The 23,633-nt window shown below is 34.4% G+C and overlaps 1 protein-coding gene across 4 annotated transcripts in view; it reads right to left on the minus strand.

Moving 5' to 3' along the window:
• Nucleotides 1-5,183: 5,183 nt before the first annotated feature.
• The window catches only part of LOC127847940 (uncharacterized), a 60,214-nt gene continuing 41,764 nt past the window's right edge, over nt 5,184-23,633 (minus strand). For all 4 annotated transcript variants that reach the window (XM_052380189.1, XM_052380190.1, XM_052380188.1 and 1 more), the window contains 6 exons: nt 23,047-23,124; nt 14,814-14,892; nt 11,446-11,627; nt 6,506-6,653; nt 5,546-5,661; nt 5,184-5,423 (listed from right to left, as the gene is read on the minus strand). In XM_052380189.1, coding sequence (XP_052236149.1) covers nt 5,268-5,423; nt 5,546-5,661; nt 6,506-6,653; nt 11,446-11,627; nt 14,814-14,892; nt 23,047-23,124 — 759 coding nt within the window. In that variant the 3' untranslated portion in view covers nt 5,184-5,267. The remainder of the gene's footprint in view (nt 5,424-5,545; nt 5,662-6,505; nt 6,654-11,445; nt 11,628-14,813; nt 14,893-23,046; nt 23,125-23,633) is intronic.

Consider the following 23,633-nt stretch of genomic DNA (forward strand, 5'->3'; position numbering starts at 1 on the left):
CGACGACCATGGCTTAGGCTTTTATAGACATGGAGTCACGAGCGATATATCATACATGGTAAATCAAAGAATAAAAGACCAATTAGTTCAAGAATGGAATGATACATAAGCCTTACAGCCCAACATTGATTTCTACTTAAATTTAAAAGAAGCTTCTAATATGAAAATTCCTCGATGCATATCTGATGACAAGTCAAGTTTTAAAACTTAAATAAGAGAATTTAAATCGTCTGGATGCTGTATAATCGCATGTTTGCAACCAACAAAACTGTGATATCTAATTATACTTATTATCTGGTACTAGGCAACAGTTTATTTATTGTCATATTTGTTACTATGCAAACGTTTATTGATTGTTATGTGTGTTCATCTGTAAATTCGTTATCTCTGTCTTGGCCATATTTCTTTTGTGTATATGCATGTGGCTAAAGGCAGATTGCCGGTATGCCAATACACTTTGAAACAATATAGCATTATATTTCACAACGCTGTGTACCCTGAATATTGTGGATTGGGGTACATTATACCATAATTAAAAGGGACATTTCACATATTTTGGCATGTATTGAAGTTTGTCAAAGTTTGCTTAAAATTAATAACTGTAAACATTTGAACTAAACAACGAAAATAAAATTAAAAGAAAAAGAAAACAATCATAACACTTAACTTGGCTCGAACCACTGACCAGACCATTGGAGTAAACGTGTAGCACTTAAACAACTGGGCTATCCTTGCTCATATAGTAAATGGGGTATTTGAAATATATAAGCAATCCTCGTAACGTCACTAAATATAACGATAACAACAGAACTTCAATCGTTGCATTCTAAATGGATAACATGACAGGGGAACTGTAACATTTTTTTTGTAAAACTGTGTCCTCGTACATGAACTTCATAATTATGGAAATTCGTTAGTGATGATTTTATATAAGAACGTTCGAAATTATTCCCACATGACGAATCTTAACTAATTAATACCCAGTTAAATAACGTAGCGCCTTTTACTCACAAATCGTTAGGTTCGCAATCGAGAGCACACCATGGGGAAATATTTTAATCGTATCCAAAATCTCAATGAGGCTATCTATCTCGATTCTTTGGCCAAATGAATAAAAATACTTTAGATCTGATAAACATTTCAGAAAAATCGAATCTTCATATTATTGAGTTTTTGCACAGAAACGAAAAATACCCTAATTGAAATAAAACGAAAATATCCTCCCTTGAAACGAAAAAATCTGACGGTTATATCAAATCAATCTTATTTAAACACTGCTTAGCAAGTGGTAGCGAATTCGGATTGTGAGTTTCTCAGAGCTCGCATGGAATTTAAGTAGCGAATAGACGAACGGACTGACATCAAACTTCGTTGCACGAATCTGCAACCTACCAGAGAATTGAAAATTCTATGGGATCAAGAGGCTACTAAATGGCCTTCATTTCTCATAAATTAATAAATGTTACCATACGTCAAGGATGCAGATGTGTTTGTCATTATTTAAGTTGTGACAACCACAAGTCCTACGAAAAAAGTGAAATAAATAAAGTGCATATTCCCCAATTTGTCTTTCAAGAAAATACCAAATTGCATCAACCTCACTGAAGCACCTCTTGAGTTGGATCTCGATCCAGATTTAAGTTTTAATTTATATCAATCAGATCATGAAACGACTAGAGCACATATTCTCCACAGGTGGAAGTAACGCACCCAGGATAGTATTTTTCATATATATATTTTTAGGAGCCCAATATATTGAAATAAATATATAAAATCATGTTTAATGAGAAAAAAATTGACAAAGAGCCATGAAAAAAAAATCCCCATCCTCTGAAATTGAAATCATAACAAGGTCATTAACTAGAATTTATCATAGACCTGTCTTCGCGGGCCGCAAAAATGTCAAAAGTAGCTTTAATCAAAAGCATCCATTGATCCTCCTATGTGCTATTGGACAACCTTTCAAAAAAAGTTCACTTTAAAAAAATCTGTCCAGCCGTTAACTCACAGTCGGTCGAAAACCGAGCAATATTTCGAGTCCGTTTGTCAACCCGAATAAATCTTCTACAGACTTTCAAACAATATTTTTGAGTTTTTTCCCCTTAATCGATAGCTCGCGTCCTATTCCTTTGAAACAACGAAGCGTGTCAAATAATGAATGCATATGCAACCACTTACCCATAAAAACTAATTCCAAAAGTTTATATTTTCTTTGCAACAACTGTTTTAAGTCTAAATTTGATTTACTTGAAAACGAAAGTAGCTATCGCTCTTGAACCCGGCTTAGCAGTGAATTACACTGACAGAGCCAGGCACATAAATATCCAATCAACAACAACAACGATGTTTTAATAAATGTAAATAAATGAAAAATACTTATCATTCTGATTGTATTGGAATAAGTTTTGAGGGGTAAGTGGTTGCATATGCATGCATTATTTGACACGCCTTGTTGTTTTAAAGGAATAGGACGCAAGCTATCGATTAAGGGGCCAAAAACTCAAAAATATTGTTTGAAAGTCTGTAGAAGATTTATTCGGGTTGACAAACGGACTCGAAATATTGCTCGGTTTTCGACCGACTGTGAGTTAACGGCTGGACAGATTTTTTTAAAGTGAACTTTTTTTGAAAGGTTGTCCAATAGCCCATAGGAGGATCAATGGATGCTTTTGATTAAAGCTACTTTTGACATTTTTGCGGCCCGCGAAGACAGGTCTATGATAAATTCTAGTTAATGACCTTGTTATGATTTCAATATCAGAGGGTGGGGATTTTTTTCATGGCTCTTTGTCAATTTTGTTCTCATTAAACATGATTTTATATATTTATTTGAATATATTGGGCTCCTAAAATATATTTATGAAAAACACTATCCTGGGTACGTTACTTCCACCTGTGATATTCTCCACATGGCACGCTTTCCACGTACGTAGCTTAAGTGCTTTAAGAATTACCGCAGGCAAAGCATCGGACATACTGACACACACGGACGGACCGGGGGTAAGCCTATAGTTCCCACACATTTCACCGGCTAGGACCTAATTAAGTTTGTCTGTACTCAAAAGTTCTGGTTTCTGGTATAGATTAACAGCACGTTTTTCGAAACAAATTTATAAACAAAAAATGATTATATTCAATTTATTTGCAGCGTCTAAAACAAATGGTGTCTGGAATAACATCAAAAAAGAATTCTGTCAATTAAACAATATTGAAGTCGTATCCGTTTCTAGAATGGCATCGTCTGATATTGAAAAAAAAACAATCGCTTGTATGTAAAATTTTACACCCAGTATCGTCGAACCAATACACATAATCTTTCCAGTTGTAAGGAAATTGCAAAAACTAAAGCTACTTGTTTGATAATTCTTATGCTAATTATTTTTAAACCTGCAAACCAATGTCCACATGAAGCAAGTTAAATGTAAAATATAATTTTTTAACGCTAAGGTAATTTAAGTTGTACACTAGAATATGTATTTTGCAATTTCATTATAATTAGCATAACAACAAAACAAATTATTCACCGCGATCCCATTCGTGGCATTGTCAGGCCAAGTTTACTTGTCTACCGAGTTTTAAGTTAATACAACTTAGAATTCCGCATTAAAATACGGGCTGTGTTCTGTGAAAAGGGGGTTTAATGAATCTTCGTAAAGTGTCGTTACAGATTAGCCTGTGCAATCCGCACTCCTAAGTGAAACTTAGGCGTAAACAAGAGAACTCACTAAGGATAGCATGTGGTCGTTTATTACAGGCAATGAACCGATTAAAAAAAGCGAGACACAAAACCAAAATACTATACGAGATACACATATACACAACAAACACACAAAATAAACCAGCGGTTACCGACAATGAACGGACACGGCAAAGCATTGGTGCGCTTAAACCGATACAAAAGTTTCAAACCCCACACAAGTCCATATTAGTTCTTAAAAATTAAGAGCATATACAAGTACCCAAGATTAATTACAAAACAGGGAATACGTGTGAAATAATTTAAACTACCGTTTTGCTACTCGGTTTGTTAATGCATACGAGAACAACAACATTGCAACATTTGATGCAATTGAAATGAAACTCCAGTATGAATTAAGTACATTTTGTATTCTATCAAAAAGCTTAAGCGGCATATCATCATATTATAGTTAAATATTCATATCATGGTAATTCAATATCACGCATAAGTCGTAATGATGGTTGTAAAAACTACTAAAAGGAAAATTTACGTTTTACAACATGCATTTACTTGATTGATCGTGTATAACTATTATCGGATCTATACAACTGTATACGATAAATCTTCTTAATAGTGAAAAGAAATAAATACTTACAAGTTCATTATAAATAAATGATAATAATTCAACAAAATTACAAGATTCATATTTGGTAAAGTATTTAAAACAACAATATGCACCCTAAGCGACCCGAAAAGTGAATCATTCAGAGAAAAATTCATTATGACATGATGTTCGGGGATTCTTGCCACCAAGGTATTAGTTGTTAGTCAGGTTCAGGGCAACCGATGTTAAACAAATAAAATACATATAAAAACTCATCATAACATACAATTACATAATGTTTGAAAGAACAGTTCAAAGGCGGTGACCTCATTTTGTAGTATTGTGTGCTGTTTCGCATTGTTGAATCATTTCTTTATTGCCATATTTACAAAGCTCGTGGTGATGATACAATTTATTTTTACGTGAGGCAACTGGAATACCGTTATGTGTGTTTATTACAATACATTATATAATGCGTTAATATTACATAACCATGTCTTATGTTTTAAGCGAACAAACAAAGAACATCTATTTAGTATATTTGTTGGCTCAGCTTTGTGGGCAATTATTTGTTTGATGTCCAAAATGCGATTCGACATTGTCATAAAGACTTCTTTCTTAGCATTCAGTTTTCAGGTGTTTATATCCTTGTGTAAGTTTCGTAATCGGTATAAGCAAAACATCAATATAATTTGATTTGATCGTGTCTATTGATAACATAGTTTTGTCATGTCAAGGGAATATAATTATATTGGTCTAATTTCCCTGGACAAGGTTAACAAATATGTAAGGTCTGGAGAGAAGAGTAAATATAGATGACCACTCCCCCCACACACCAAACTTGCTTTGGTCGGATTGGGATTCGAAATCACGAACATCAATTTGCTTTTGCAAGCGCTCTTCCAACGAACATTTTATTTGAATATAGACAAGCTCGATCTGAGCAATACTCATTAAATGTAAATCACCTGAAATAAGAGGTGTTTATGGCAGCATGACTGTTTTGCTGTCCCCCCCAAGGTAATTTTTTGCTCCGCATGTGTAGTTACCGTCGTGGAAAACCGAGTTGTACGTGGAAATGATTCCAAAAGACCTCGCATCATTTATGTGGATATCTGTTACCAGGTGAGTACCAGATACCTGCAAAGCATGAACGCAGGATACAATGTGAAACCACTTGTATTTACGTTCGCCGTTTCATAGAAGGGAATGTTTTTACTGATACTTACAAATAACAACGAGAGCGTAACAAGAAAATATACCCCTGAAAAACTCCAGTCGATGGTGGGGAGTGGATATCCATCATACACACAGGTGAAGGTTACAACTCCTGACTGGTGATCGACTTGTTTGGTAAAGCTGATGACATGACCCGGCTCTGAATTAAATATCCTGTTAATAGCGTTCACGATGCATGATCAATCTTGTTTTGTCTGCTAGTTAAGTTAAAACGATATTTATTTAATTAAACATACGTGCAAGCATAAAAAACAAGTATCTACAAAAATGAAAAAATATATATGTAGTTTGCCAGAAATGAGAAGGAATATCACGCCTTATACTTAATTTTTCGTCTATGTGTGTGTTCATAAAGTTCAACCGGTCATTTCTTCGTTTTAAAGTCTGATAAAGATTAAATGGTTTCCAGAGTCCTGAACATTTATATTTTTTCGGATATTTTGCCGTTTTTATTTAAACAAAAGTTCAGTCTGAAAACAGCGAAAACATAGCCCACTGGCACGTTTCCTAGACAAGACAAGTGAACAAGTGCGCATACGTAGGCCAGTAACTGATAACACCCCTACCAAAATCAGAGATATTTGATGAATTATTTATTGACGAACGAGTAGTAGGTTAATATGTAAATGTATATGTTGGTTTTCAAAATCAAAAGTGGTGTCGAAATTTTGTCGCTCGCAGTAAGATTTTTTTCAATTGATCGGTCGTTCTGTCGTAAGAAAGAGATTAATTGTTTTAAATCTCGTCCTGTTGTAAAAAATAGATTCCTTGTTTTAGACCCAGAGTGACCAAACTCTATTGTCTGTGAAATGGCGCACGCATGCGCAAGTCATTTTCTGAACAAAGATTCCACCTGCTTGAATTGATGCGGACTGTTCGTAAAAGAGAGGTTCCGTTGTGTGGATCCGGACTCGCCACATACTGTTATCTGTGAAATGGCGCACGCATCCGCAAGTCAATTTTTGAACATATTGTCAACCTACTTGGATTGATGTCGACCTTGTGCTCAGCATAGCCTGATTCATAGCCTGATTGTCCATTTCTGATTGCAGTGCACCGATACGTCCCGGTGGAATTCGCATTGACGGCGGGAATCGTCAGGGTCGATGATCGTGCAGTTATAAGCAGATGCTTAAATGTAATTGTAATGATATTTCACAAAAATAAAACACGTTATAATGAGGATGATATACGGTCTTTATGGCAATGAACGTATGTGTACAACATAATAAGAGTATAGTTTTATAGTGCTTGTTTTAAATTTCTGCCGTTTCCACGATTGGACTTCGAGACACTTTAGAAGCAGCAAAATAATGTGAAATTGTATAGCAATTTTTGGTCTTATTGATGCACATTTTCTGGCAGGTAGTGTGTTTGTTAATTGTTTATTATTTTATTTCAACTACACTGTTGTGATTTAAGGCCAAACAAGTTTGAAAGTATACACATTGGCACTGTGAACTATCCATAAACTGCACAAAAACGGGACACGAAACGTGCAGTTGGGTAAAATACTTCAGCGACATTTTATGCGTCTATGCATGCTAGGGGTCAATCAAGGTTAGTGTTTGTCGCCATTTTTATTTTCCATGTATCTGAATGACATAGAACAGGGATTTCACATGAATGGGTTAAATGGAATATATATTAACTGTTTTTAAAATGTTTATACTGCTTTACGCGGATGATTATTTTTGTTAATAATGCAGATGAACTCCAAAGGGGTCTAGATTTATTACATGAGTATTGCCACACATGGAAGCTAGTAGTAAATACAGATAAGTCTAAAATAATGATATTTCGCAAAGGCGGTCGTAATTCAAACAATTATTTTCGTTATAACAACAAAACTATAGATATCGTCAACCGTTTTAATTATCTCGGTGTTGTTTTTACCTCTGGCGGGTCATTTTGCGACGCCACAAACACACTAGCTGGGCAAGCTCTTAAAGCTATTTTTAAACTGAAAAAGTATTGATACAAATTAACGGAAATCCCATTAGGCGACAAAATTGAGCTCTTCGATAAACTTATAACGCCAATATTGAATAATGGTGGCGAGGTATGGGGCTTTATTAAGGCTTTACCAATAGGAAGGGTTCGTATGCAATTTTGCAAACAATTATTGGGTGTAAAAAATGCACACAAAAATGATTTTGTATATGGTGAGGTTGGACGTATTAATTATCAATCCAGAAGATATTTAAATATCATTAAATACTGGGTAAAACTTTTAAGAACTCCGGGCAACACATTTATAAAGAAAATATATTTAACTATATTAAATGATAGCATCGTCTATCCTTTAAAGAAAAAATGGTGTACATTATTAACAAGAAATATCTTTAAAAAAAGATATACGGCGTTGATTGTGGTAGGAGTTGGTGAAAGGTAAAGAGTTCAATGAATGAGATCAAAGATAGCGAATGTCTTTTTCTGTGCAGTTCTTAGCTGCATCACACGCATTACGGGATGTTACGCGGAGTTTTCGCGGCTTATTTTACTTTATTACATATTGCTGGTCATAAACCTATAGATACACAACAGAAAACCAAAAGAAGAATGGAAGTGAAATTCAACCGGCCACACGCGAAGTATCCGTACATATTTGAAATATTTATACGCGCGTTCTTCGAACAAACCTGTTTTAGTGGTTTGTCGGGCATTGCTATTTGATTCGATTATTAACAGTATCGAGAATAATCGCGCTCATGCTTAATACATTAGTCAATATGGTGGAATAAGTCTTGTTAAATTAATCAAAAATAATATGTATCATGGTGTTGTTCTATTATTGACATACCATAATTATATCTCCGAATATCTTCATTTAACATATTTCTTGTCTAAAGAAAATTCCAGTTCACCTAGTTCACGCGATAGCGTCTATATTATATAACGATTGTTTTACTGGCCGCGAACTGTCCCTGATACCTTGCGGGTTGGAATGCGATTCATTAAAGTGAGGCCACGCTTCCACTGCTGTAACGACGGCTTGTTTAAAACTTTATACTTTTACATGTTAAATGTTCAATTTCGAAAACAATTTTAAAATGGTTTGGCCAAAACGAATATCAGGATAGGGAAAACGATACTTTTATGAACTTAAATATACTAGTTCACAGACAGGAATATGAAAGTAATTGCTAAATATGAGAACATAGCCTTTAAGTACAAACGCTCTAGCGCTGGCAATCCTCTGAAAATAAAAGGTGCACGCACAAACTGTATTGATGTCGAGTGTTTAGTGTAAAACTGTTCTATCTATCAAGCCTTTTCATTTGAGATAAAATTGTTTCATGCTGAACACGCAGAAAACAGTGTTACAAAGACGCGTTCATGTTTCAAATGTTCTGGTGGTATGCTAAAATCAGCCAACGGACTAAATGACGTGTATTCATTCGTGTCTAGCCGCGGGAAATTTTATTTGAATTTTATTGGATACTTACAAAGGTCAGGTAAGGTGAAAAGCTAGCTTATACAGCTATGCAGAAAAAAATGATAAGTAATTTGGGATTCTATGACGCTTGGCTCTTCCAAGATGTTGGTAATGTAAACATTTTCATATCTGCATTAAGACAACGACTGAGCGACACATTTATCCAAAACTTGAATAATAGGCTTGAAAACTCCATGGGAGCTTTCTTATACAAACACATTGCAATATTTCGTTTCCAATCGTACCTAAATTATTGTGAAATAAGTAAATTCCGAATAAGTTTTTCTAAATTACGTCTGGCGTCTGGCATCACATAGGCTGTATATTGAGAGCGACAGATGGGCACGACCCACTCCTATTCCATAAGAACAAGGAAAATGTACCGTATGTAACAAAATAGAAGATGCGTTTCCTTTTGTCATTGACTGCAGTTTATACTCAGAACTAAGAAAACAAAACATATTTTCGACACAGACCAAATATGCATAAATTCGAAGCACTTATTACTTCAGAAAACAAATTGGTGATACAACAATTGTGCATATACATCTTTAACGCATTTCAAGTCCGTACAAACAACACATATGTAATGTCAAACTAATTTCATTATCAGATTTCAAATACTGTGTTTTATTGTATGAAAGTGTCAATTAAACAACCAATATTCATTTTTACTTTCCCCCATGTTAAATATTTATAATTATGTAAAATTCATATAACTTTTTATTACGATTTATCATTTTCATAATCTTATATCGTTTATGATACATTTGTGTGAAGTGCGATATCACACTCATCCGCAATGTATATCAAACTCGTACAATAAGCTGTCAATTTTGTTTCATTTATCTTTGACGCGCATAATTGTTTAATGTCAAGGCAGCTGGCCTTAGTATTAGAAAGAAATATTTAATGTCGTTTTGATCATTATTATATAACTTTGTTATCATTTATTTAAACATTTTCAAGCCTTATGGCTATCTATTTTTTCAATTTCGAATAGGTAGCCAAGAAAAGGCGCTAGCAAAAATGTAGTTTGAGTTATGTCAATATGAAAGTATTTTATTATATCCATTATTGTTTAGGTTTCATAATTACTTATTGTTTCTTTTTTCGAACAAGTAGTCGAGTCTATGCTAGTATTTAATAGTAACTTGTTATACAGTCAAGGCAGCTGGCCTTAGTCTTAGAAAGTAAAATAAAATGTCCTTTATGATCATAATTATAATTTTGTTATCATTTATTTAAACATTTTCAAGCCTTATGGCTATCTATTTTTCGATTTCGAATAGGTAGCAAAGACAAGGCGCTTGCAAAAATGTATAGTTTCAGTTATGTCAATATGTAAATATTTTTTATATTCATTTTTGTTTAGGTTTCATCACTACTTATTGTTTCTTTTTTCGAATAAGAAGTCGAGTCTATACTAGTATTTAATAGTAACTTTTTTAAAGTCTTTAATAGAGCTTTTGTAACAATAGATATGTATAAAACATAAACAAGTGATATATCATGCTTTTACAACTCTAATGTGTAATTATAAAGAATCATAGTTTTTCGCATAATGTTATACATGTATAATCTGATTAAACAAATTATTAATCACTAATTACGAGGTGGTTTCTATTTACTTTACACGCGCATATAATTTTACAAGCCTGCTTTTGCCTGTTTATATGTTATCCAACTAATAATTTTGTGATTCATGTCATCTATAATTATCATTATTATAATTATTACAATTATTACAGGTTTGCTTTAGCGGTTATATTTGTCATTTCATCAATAACTTTGCAATGCATTGTATGCCAATTTACATTTTATACATTGCATTATTATCATTATTTTAATTATTACACGTTTGCTTTAGCGGCTTTAGATGTAATTTAATCAACAATTTTGAGTTGCATGTGATGTAAATTTACATGATATACCTTGCATCATTATAGTAGAAAATATGTGTTATTATTGTTATTATTATTATTATTATTATTATTATTATTATTATTATTATTATTATCATTATAAGTAGTAGTAGTAGTAGTAGTAGTATCATAACTAGTATTGGTATTTATGTTTCAACTGTCAAACATTGATATCCTTATGTATTTCAAATTTGTAAACACTGTATGAATAATCATTGTCCACTTGTGCTGTTATTGGCCTTCTGGATCCTATATGCAATAAACAAATAACAAGTACAATATGTCTCAGACAAATATTTATTGATATATTCATCAAATGTTCCATTTGTTTTTCAAGACAATTTTATTTGTAGCGATTGATTTTTGTATTTATATTTTTTAAAGATGTTTTTAACTTTTAGATAGTTTATTTTACACGCAGGCTATAACTTTTTAAGAAGCTACATTTTTATATTCTGAAACAAAACGCCAAATATCAAGCTGTTTATAGATTCTTTTCTTTCTATGTTGTTGTATTCTTTAACACCAAATTGTGGATCTTTGAGTTAAAAGGCATTACCGCATCCAGAGTCCAATAGTACTGATCCACGTGTACGTCCGTCTGACAGGTCAAGGACACTGATGTATTGTAGTCGGCCGATGCTGGTCCGACGATGGTGACGACGGGTTTGTGATTCACCGTTGCCATAGTGATGGTGACTAATGGCACATGGGTAGTTGTCTTCAATGCGGAGTCATTGCCTTAAAAGGTACCTACTCGGTTAATCTTAAATGCATAATGCAACAGAATTGTGTTTCCAAATTGTTGTGTAAGATTCAGGCAAGACGTGCATTGATAAAATTAGGTTTTGTTTTGTTTTATGACGTAGAATGCATGATGCATAGAATGTTAATTTTTTTTTGCATGTATGTAGACATTTAAAAAAGGACTCATTTTCACCTCATTCTTATACTGGTTTCTAGCCTCACGACTATTGTGTGTTGTTGTTTTTTCTGCTAAAAATATCAACCACCATGCCAATTAATGCCGCTGTAAAATATTCATGGATTTTTTGTTAGATTTACAACTAATATAATTTTTTAAAAGGTTATGAACGTATGTTTTAATCATGTGTGCTCATGTATAAGAAAGCAGCTTGGTTATATGGTAGTTTGCAATCACAAAAATTGCAAACTCTATATAGGCAAAAGAAGGAATTTATTTAGCATGTATATGGGAACTCTGTTTAAAGGATAACATGTATAAAGGGACACATATCTGATTGTAATACAAGTGTTAACAGTTTAATTTAGATGATAATGTTCTCAAAATTTACTCAGATTTAACAAATCTTTTCCTGGCGAATTTAAGAAGTACTGCTTTGTTTAAAATTAGTTTTCAACGCTTTAAATCGATAATAAGAACAATGCGTATATTACAAATAACTCCGTAACACCGCATAGGCGTCATTGCAGAATCAAAACAGCAGTTTTTGGAAAACGTCTTTAGTCGGTGTAAAATCTCCCATTATTTTCTCATAGAAAATAAAATACCGTTATCCATAGCTCCTGGGTTTTTCTCTATGCTTTCTTAGCCCGCGGTGTCCCCATAACACGTTTAGGTTTAAACGATTCCTCTGCGTTAAACCGGCGACCATTGGAGACGCCAGTACGTACAAATTACGTTCTTGACGTGAAGTATACAACTCTGCTGCGGCTGCATCATCATCATCATCATCATCATCATCATCATCATCATCATCATCATCATCATCATCATCATCATCATCATCATCATCATCATCATCATCAACAAGTGCTGCTGTTAAGTTCCAGACGTACTCGTTGTCTTGTGTTGGAGATGAGGATCATTATTCGAAGGCATTTGTGTTCAAAGCCCTGAATCATACGTTGTTTATCCGCGCGAGTTGTCATGGTCTCGCAATAGGATGGAGACTACAAGAGACTTGTTTAGCCTGCGCTAGGTGGGGAAGCTCATGGAGCTGCTGGTCTACAACCTTCTCAGACTGGCCATCGTGGCAATTTTATATTCGGCCCTCAGGGGTACTGGTACAATACTTCCAATTTTTGCCGTTCATGTGGATGTCTGCACTAGTGATGTTCTCGCTGTTCACCATGATCTTCTCAGTGCTGACCTCCATTCCGTATGCCCATGCTCTTTTATAGAGTCTGTTGGGTAGGTTTTGCAGTTAACTCATTAGGTCAATGTCATCAGGTATCTCAAGTTGAAGATCGGTCTGCCACCGATGGAGATTTGCGGGTCTTGGAGAAGAACATAAAAACTGCGCGGCTGATGTTTCCGTAGATTTTTGTATTTCTTGCACCAGCCCTTCGTTGACGGCGAATCCTCTCAAAACCTGCCATAGGCCATCATGCCAAATGCGGACTAAAGCTTTTTTAGAGTCGATTGAGCTGTAGACGAGCTTAAGTTGGTGTTACAAATGCTATTCAAGAAATACTTTGCAGTTGAAGATTTGAATCTACGGTGTTCCGGCCAGCATAAAATGCAGCCTTCTTTACCACAGGAATGTTTTAGCCTTTCTTTTCAGTCGATTGAGCATGGAACGTAGCGGGACTTTGCATGGATTGCAGATGGTTTGGTAATTCACGCAAAGCTTTTGGATGTTAAATCGGCTAGTTGAAGATGTCACTGCAGTATTCGGTCAAGACTGCGACACTCTCAGAGAGGAGTCTCGCGAAAGTGTCTGAGATAACTACTCTTTGTGAGGGTGATGTAGGCCTTCTTATTGTTGACTGTTGTCATCTCTTTGTTAATATTTATAAATTGCTACTAAAACCGCACCTTCTTGGCCTCTTGCATTTTCTTCCTCACTGCCCTGTTCGTTTTCTGATATTCTGTTCCGGAATCCAGGCTGGGGTACGTTTCGTACCTTCTTTTTGCCGCAGAGTTTTCAGCCAAGGCCTTTTCTCCCTTCTATCTCTCTCATGAACTCCACTGCCGTTGACAGCATGACTTATTTGCTGTTAGTAATGATTTCGATGTCATTGTCTATAAAGTTCAGGGCTGCAAACCTGCCACAGATATGGTCTCAAAATGCCTTTGCTATATCTGGACCTTTTAGTTTTACTAATCTAATGCGAGGGTTTGTGATGATGTACATGTTCTTTAGCTTGAGCTCAATGGTGGTGAGCAATAAGTCATAGTCACTCCCGATCTCTGAGCCATGAATCGTTGTTGTGTTAGCCGTGTTGATGCTCGACTAGAAGCGTTGCAACGCAAGTATGAATTCAATATGTTTGTGTACGTGTCATTTTGGGGCATGCCAGTTAATTGTTCTGAACGGTTTATAAAGGTGCAGTGTGTTGGCCAGGTTGAGTGGGTGTCTCCTAGCGTAGTCAAGAAGTCATCGGTCGTTGGTCCCTTCTATGCCAAATCTCACTGCTGTCCCTATCAAGTCTTGGTAGGCGTCTGGTGCAAACTTTGAGTTCCAGTAGCTTTGGGCAATTAGGATATCTTTCTTTGGGACCAATGGCTATGATGCGCTCTGAATCTTCATAAAACTGTTCAATCTCCTCGTCATCATAGTCTGATGTTGGTGAGTAGGTATGGATGATTTTAAGATTGCGTGGTCTCGCTTATATTCGCATGGAAATTATCCTGCTGGCGACTGGGATGCATCTGATGACGCTGTTGACAAACCCGTGGAGCTGTTTGGAATCCTCTCCGCTGAGCCATATCTTGTGCACTTTGTCTGTTAATGTTTCCCAAAAGCCTAGCCAACTGACCACGACTTGTCCCAGCGTTTGCGCTTAAGCTCGTGCGTCAGTTCGTGGATCTTTTCACGCGCATGGAGTGTAATTATGGTCCATTATCCTATGGTTGTTTTCCTATACACAGATCGTGAGCGTTATACAAAGAAGCGCAAACCTTTTTAATCTCTTAGGAAATAATGCCCTTGTACTTACACACATGGTTGCAGTAAGATGTAGAACAGCATTCGATACATCCTATGGTATGATGGACTAATGAAAGACCTCGACAAACCTGAAAGGTGAAACTGATATCAATTAGGAATATGTATTAAAACAAACGATCAAACAATTAAAAAAACACAACGGTGAAAAAACCCACATAATTCACAAAATCTGATTGTCATGCTGTTTTTCCACTTCATTTGTAGGTTGAGTCAGGACTTAATGATTTTTCTATTAAGCTTAGTATTTAACAAATGCAAACATCCCATTTATTAATTCGGATCTACTATTGGGACATTTTCTCAACTAACAATCGGTCAAAACGAAAGTTAGACGAAACCAAAAAAAATAAATAGTTTCATTAAATTCATCAAATGTTCAACGGCATTCGAACAACCGGATCGTTGGAAGAATAATCTAACGAGCTGAATCCAGGTTGAGAAAATTAGAGCGTACTTTGAACTTCATGTAAGTAAGAGAAACTTTTTCCAAAATGATCATAACACAGGTGTCTTATTATTCATTAACGAACCAATGTTTTCATCAGGAATTTTAGTTTGCATGTTAAGATATGCTTGTTTAGATATAATGAAAACATCCCAAACTCTGACTTCTTTTCTATGAGGCTTTAAAATAGAATACATGCAAATGACTCTGAAAATAAGCACGTCAATACTTTACGAAACAGCCTAAGCTGTTTGGTCAAACGATTTCTATAATGAATATTATAAGTAGTTATATATTCATCTTTTCGTTTTGCGGCAAGTAAAATGGCCTATGATATTTTCACAGGAATTAATAGACCTTGAGCTGCATTATGACCCTGCTCCCCCAAAGGAAATTTTCAAGGTTATTTTTTTCGTAACCCTCTAGGTAGTTGGCATTCCTTGGCAAAAGTTTGCAAAATTCTGTTGGGGCTTTACAGAGTTATGGGACTTTGAAACGCATACCTCTTATTTTGCCTTTTTACTCTTTTCAATGTGCAATACTGCTGCTATTTATTCTTTTAAAGCAATAGTGTTGCTAAATACCTGCTCCACAAACATATTCTATCGAACTTAAACATTGTGAATGACAAATCTACCTACATAGTGTATCTTTGATACACACACATTGTAAATATCAACTATGTTTACACAAATTTACGTCCCTTTGTTTGGATCAGTTTATTTGATTGAATTTCACGAAAAAGTAAATGGAATTTATTTCTTAATTATTGGATCAGTTTTAGTAAATCAGAAATACATCTTAATGTATTTTTCAAAAATGAGTTATAATTTAGCAGAAATATGATGTTCTATCAACTGTAATAATTTTTTCATACTGCAGGATTTGTACTGCAAGGAATGCAAGTAAATGTATCACACCTCAAGCTCTGATGATAAATGTGCTCAATTGGCTCTATATATTTGTTCCAAGGTTTATTATTATGTTCAAATTTATATAGCTCTCTCTGTTTATTATATATCCAAAAAATGAGAGTGCTGTTTCTCCTTGAAATATTACAGACAACACATTCCATAGCAATTTTAATTTGAACTTTAACTGTTAATAAGAGAGGATGAAATAATATGTGCAAAAGTTAACACTATTTTATTTTGACAATACTGTGAGTCTTTTGGGAAATTATTAAAATAAAATACTATTTTTAAAATATACAATAACATAATTAAATAGTTGTTTTCTATATATAATTGATCTTGCGAGTAAATTATATACAGTCAGAAGAGTAATTCTACTAGAGCAAGTGAAATCCTGCTACATGTACTATTAAATTCTTTATACTGCTTTCAATTAAGAAAATGTTAAATGAAATAAATCTAGGTTTCTACATGTAGGTATATTGTGTCTTTCAAAAATAAAGTGTAATACTATTCAAAAAGTACTTGTGCCTGTTAAGTGGCAGAAATTCTCTAAATTGTCTTTTTTCAGAAACTTATTATGGAAAAGCCTATTAACCTAAAACTGTCATAAAATTTGAAATCTAGCAAAAAGATACATAAGGGGGAACTATGTATTGTTCATTTTGAAAGTACAGTAAAGGATGAAGTGAATTTACTAACAGATTATAGTTTACAAAAACTTAAACATGTAGCAATAACAAGGTCGACATACAACTCCTCAAAACATAAACCAGAACACTTAACAAGTTATCTGCCCGCACAATTGGATTTTGAAAAACATGGAATACACAGGTGAAGTTACCAGTTGTTCACCAATCCAAGTCATGTATGCTGAAGTCATTGGAGAGAATATTTTACTAGAGCATTACGTGGAACGGCTCACAATGATAAAGGAGATATACCTTAGCTACATTCTCAAACACCACCCTTCTTGATTCAATGAAACATATAAAACCTATAAACTCAAAGATTAGCTGTCAAAACATTTTCCAAACCTATTTGATGTGAAGGATGGAATGGATGAGTTGTATTGTTTATCATCTGGTGTTCCAATCCTTTATCACTGGTTGTCTCATTGAAAAGAATGTATTGTTACATGATCCTGTCAAGCGAAACAAACTTAAGACATTTGCTACATCCAACGTAAGACAATTAGAAGTTCTAGTAACAAACTGGTACAAGTTCAAGCTGACCGCAACATATTGGCACAATTGATCCCTCTTTCAATTCAGAATGATATTGATCTTGAACGGACACTTTTTTATCCACTTTCTTTCTCCAGTACCTTGATCTTTGGAAACAGCTGATGGAATGCCATTGAAAACGGATAAAGCAAAGCTTTTACATTATATGGGGACAACTTGAACCCACACCAATGATGATGTTACCAGTATCATTGATGGCAACGCAGTACTACACAGCCTGGTATCGGTGCCTGATACCTTTGAAGAAGTAGCCATGAAGGTTTTTGGTCACTGTCTAAAGTGTGGTTGTAATTTTGTCACAGATACCTATCATGAAACTGCAGTCAAATCATCACCATCATTTCTATTGTCAGGTGCAAAAACCAAAACGCACAGGGAGTGGAAAAGTTTTCTTTCACACGATTTTAACAAATCACAGCTTCTAAAATTACTTTTGGAACAATGGAGCACTGACAAATATTCAGAACAACTTTAGGATCGCCAAATGTATTATGTTCTTGGTGAACGATGATGTCTGCTTACAAGATATGACGGACTGATAACTGAGGTACTTCCAGACTAATATCTGTTTTCGTCTCAAGAGGAAGTAGATACAAGAATTATTTTGCACTCCATGCACATAAAAGAATTTAAACCTGACACCTGTGGCATAGTCATTGATACACGATAAACGTTGACAAAGACAGAGTCCAATTCTGATTTCTTTACGTTTTATTTCTACTTCTAAACACAACACAACGTTTTCAAAATGTTTATCAAATTCAATTTTACACGCGAAGCCCACAACGGGCCTAGCCCGCGACCATAAGCAATAATGCCCTTCGATGTTCCCTTGCGCAAGTAAGACATACTTATTAATGTAGATATAGACAACAAAGCTTTGATAATTGTTACGTGTGCAATTCTGATTGGCCGTGTAAAGTCACGTGTCTGCAACATAAATATGACGTATGCAACGGACACATAACGAATAAATACGGAATTGACCGAAGATTGACACATAAGGTAGGTAAATATTCGTACCCGGTACTTATTGACGTTTGATAACCCGAGGCTAATAAAATGTTGATCGAGGTGACTGCCTATTTAAAATTGTATGAAATTTGGTACAAATTTCGATTTTTATAGTGTGTTATGTTACACAACCTTCCCCCTTAAGTTAGCGCACCCGTAATGGGCACATATCCAAATATAATCTAATGTATTATTTTCTTAATCAGCATCGTTTCACTGAACTATATGCATTTTTTTAGGTAGGCTTTCCATGCTTTTAAAAAAATATACAGATTTTTTCAAAACCACCCCCACGCTCGGCTTTTGTCCAGTTTATTTGCACCCCTGGGGTAAATGCAAGTTCCATAATTCATCGAGATTTCCAAATATGGGCATGCAGTTGGTGAGTACAGATGCAGTAAAGGTGTTTAAAGTATAAACAAGATAAAACAAGTATTCTTTTACAGACATTTATTTTTTATAACGTGTTATCTATGGTAGAGCGCCATGAAATGTAAGTGGTTTCAGCCAAGTAGAAATTGGGTTGGTTAAAAACAAAGTGTAATAAATTCAAAATAATTTCATTTAAGTAATATTTTTTAATTACTTTTATATAGATACACTATATACAGCAAAAATACCAAGAAATAGACAGATTTACCGTTTACTTTTTGAAATAAAAATAAAAATGCAACATGCATGATTCGTATTTTCAGAAGTAAATCACCCAATTTAGCCATAACGTTGTTTTAATTTCAAAAATTGAAGAATGTGCATAAACATTGCAACATATTTAACAATAAACATACCTTATATGCTATATTAAATCAAATTACGTTAGAAAAGAAATAAAACGCCCCGCAAAAAGTATGCGATGTCGGCAGGATTCGAACCTGCGCGGGAAAGATCCCAAAAGATTTCTAGTCTATCGCCTTAACCACTCCGCCACGGCAACTTCACATTAGTTAAAGCTTAAATTAGATATAAATATGTAAACAGGTAAAAAGGCTCTGCGATCTTTGAAGAAATCGCGAAATCCTTCTTTTCAGATGATATTTGGATCAAAGTCAATATTTATTGTGAACATACTGTATTATAAAGGAATTACGTCAACATATATCAAAATTCGATGTTTGAAAAAAAATCATCTCTCGGAAATAAACGATCATTGAAGATCGGCAATGATCGTAAAATAAATCGCAGGAAATCATTACGGGTGCGCTACCTCAATTTGATTTTTTAAATACTTTATGATTAAAAAAAATCTTTAAAATTGTTGAATTACGAAGTACATGAAAACATCATTCATATAAAAATAGATATGATGGTATATATACGGATAACAATAAGATTTTTTTGACAAGCATCTCTGCTGAAATAAATAACAAAATATTTATTGTTATACAATGTAAATGTCAATCGAGCTGTTGTGGAGCACATTATATGTTGATAATTGGCCATCAGTACATCAGGTGTCGTCCATGTGGTATTAAAGTTGTCGCTCGCGGCAAATACGATGTTTATTTGAAGACACTGTCGCTGTCATGAAGAATAGCCCATTGTAAACTCGTCCATGGCGATTGGCATGCGTTTGTTGATTCAGATCTTCTTTCCGATGTTTATATTGCGTCGTCGATTGTCGTTTCTGTTTCAATCATCGTTGATGTTGTTTGCGTTGTTGTTTGTACTCTTGTTGTTGGGTCCAGCGTCTTCATTTCTCTCGGGACATTTATATCTTCTATTAGTAGTAATGCTCACAATGTATTAACTATAGAAGATTTTCCCTTTGATGGCTTAAGTGTGTCGGAGTATAGTTGACTTCGGATGCGCTATCAACGCACGTAATATAGATGAACCACATGCTACTCTATAGTGTTTAACGTCATAAGTATCTTGTCCAGTGTTGCTTCACTTTTTGTCCTTCAAAGATTATCAGACGCTGATTTTTCTTCTTGCAATAAAGAACCATTTATTTCGCTTTGCGAGCAAAGCATAATGATGTCCCTTTTGCATTTAATGTTGATGAAGTACCGTCTTCAATTCGTTGTGGAAGTCGTTGTTTCGTGATGTCGATCTCCAGAGGCGTAGTCTTGAAATCTCGATCTTTCCTTTGCGTTGTTGTGATAAAACATCAGTTTTTCAAAATCGTGGCAAATATTTATACAATCCCCTTTCATTATTAGTAAATATCGTCATGACAACTTACTAGAACGTCTTAGTACATACTTCCTATTGATTTTGATACTTGCAAAATTTCTTCGTACATAATTTATAATTATCATTCTTTCAACATCTAACTACGTACGATTCTTCAAAATAATTCATACAAATCATGACGCCTTTTACTTGTTATTTCTGATTTTATAAATTTTGAAGTTTGCTCTCCCAGTTTGCCACAATTTATGAATACACTGACCGTTCTCCATGTCGCGTTGTGGTTGTTCTGTTTGCTCGTGATTTCCGTATAGTGGATTTTGTTAATTCTCGGTTTGCTTCTTGCGATGCAACCATTTAAAACTGTGTTACATAGTGATTGATACACGATAAACGTTGACAAAGACAGAGTCCAATTCTGATTTCTTTACGTTTTATTTCTGCTTCTCAACACAACACAACGTTTCCAAAATGTTTGCCAAATTTTATATATCACGCGAAGCCCGCAACGGGCCTAGCCCGCGACCATAAGCAATAATGCGCCTTATATGTTCCCTTGCACAAGTAAGACTGACTTATTAATATAGATATAAACAACGAAAGCTTTGATAGTTGTATCGTGTGCAATTCTGATTGGCCGTGTAAAGTCACGTGTCTCCAACGAAAATATGACGTTTGCAAAGGGCACAAAACGAATACATACGGAATTGACCGAAGATTGACACAAAAAGTAAGCAAATATTCGTGTCCGGTACTTATTGACGTTTGATATCCCGAGGCTACTAAAATGTTAATCGAGGTTACTGCCTATTTAAGATTGTATGAAAATTGGTACAAATGTCGATTATTATTGTGTGTTATGTTACACACCAAAACCATAATTGTGAGATCACCCGATACAGACGTATAAGTGCTTCTTATAAGGTATTTGGATACATATTGGGTGTTCAATCCTATTTGACATGGGAACTGGAAACAAACGAAGATTCATCGACATAGAAAATATTGTAAAAGCAAAGGGAACTGACTTTTATTCAGTGTTACACGCAATTCACAGCTTTACTGGTTGCGATATTGTGAGCGCATTTGTGAGAAGGGGGAAAGTAGGTCCAGTAAAGCTTCTCGAGAAAAATACAGACTAAATGCGTACCTTGGTGAAAGACAGGAGTGTAATGATGACTTGTAAGTGGTAAAAGAGTATTTTGTATTATATATATATGTAAAGCAAAATGACTCAGATGTAAATAAGCTCCGGTCTGAAACTTTCTGTAAGAGAAGTGAGATCAAAGGTAATACTCTGAACTCATGCGACACTAGTGACTTAAGTTTGCTACCTCAATGTAAAGCAACACTTAACATGCACACCAGACGTGCTAATTACCAAACATATATTAGGTTACACGCCCATGAAAGATATCCCTGCATGTCTGATGTTCAAAATAGTGGCTGGAAACTTGGTGAAAAACGGAATCAAATATGTGTGGACTGGTAGTGACACTTTCCTCAGTGAGCTAGTGGACACACTCTGTACAAAGTTGCAAAAGGATAAAACAAATCAGGATGAGGATAAAAATGATGATAGTATTAAAAATGACACTTTACTTGATAAAGTGTTTGATGATCAGTGACCTAACTCCTGTGTCCTAACTATGAACATGAAAAAAATGGCAAATCGTTTGTTACAGTTTGATTTGAAAGTATAAAATAATAATGATAATAATAATTATTATTATTATGGTTATTGTTATTCTAAAAATAATAATCATCATAATGATAATAGTAACTATATATGTATATATACAATTATCATGTTAAACAACATCTTCTAAGTTGAGTATTAATCGGTCTTTTATTTGCCTGAGAGGTGAATTCCTATGTATGCTATTTCTTTATCATCATTATTATTATCACAAGTATTGTCTTTATTATCATCATGATTAATAATTGTTACATTGATTTATGTCATTATATCATGAAGCTTGTTGGCATATTGTTTGATAGAATAATGTGATTATGATCTGAAATAATTTGTTTGCCACACAATAAGTTAAAGGAATATGTATGTGAATCGTATACAAATATGTGTAAAATATATATGTGTCACATATATTTTAATAGAAAGTTTTATTATATAAACATTAGAGGAAGGCTTTGAATGATTACAATCTTTTTTTATTAAGGATTGTTAAAATAAGTTGTGTTCTTACATTTTGTTTATTTTGTATTATTAAAGATAATTTTAAAAAAATATTAAAAAACGTTTTACACTCATATATTTAAAAATTAAATTCCTCCGTAACGCCACGCTATCAAATTGAAAACAATGTGTCATAAGACTCAGGGGATATAGAGGATTAAACAAGATAGGGTCTACAAAATTCTCACCGGGGGGGGGGAGCAAAAGTGTTCCCAGGTCACGGCCTATAAGTTCAATCGATTAATGAATGGATTTTATAACTATGTACTTACTGCATTTCGTTGACAGCCCATCGTGTACGTCAATGTCTGATCAACAGGCGACGTAGGTTGCAACCCAATAAAGCAGTTCTTAAAAACAATAAATCGTATAATTTGTTATGGTTAAACCTTACACCTGCTTCAAAAATGGTCAAAGGACATATTTATATTCTGAGCAGATAATGATCAGATGTTCTAGAAAATTTAAACGAATATACTAACATGCTAAATATAATTACAAATGCAGTAACTAAACAGGAAACCCCAATACGTTTGGTTTGCGATAAATAAAGCCATTGGTATCACAGTTTGCAAACCTGCTATTTACTAACTATACATAAATTATTTTCATGTCGTCAGATTTAATGATGTCATGATATAAAAACACGTCCTTGCTAATATTGCAAGTGCTGGATCTTCCCTTGATCGTTTCTTATACTATTATAAAATCAAATTGCCATGACTAATTATACTATGTTAAACCCCAATCCAACGCACTTGGACATAGTTTACTCCATTTTTTTACCCTAAATGTCGCCATCCTGTGAAAAGTAAGATCGGCTTTATATTTATATTGCCGTTAAAAAGTCTTCCATGAG

The sequence above is a fragment of the Dreissena polymorpha genome, chromosome 10, assembly GCF_020536995.1.
Source record: "Dreissena polymorpha isolate Duluth1 chromosome 10, UMN_Dpol_1.0, whole genome shotgun sequence".
Lineage (NCBI taxonomy): Eukaryota > Metazoa > Mollusca > Bivalvia > Myida > Dreissenidae > Dreissena > Dreissena polymorpha.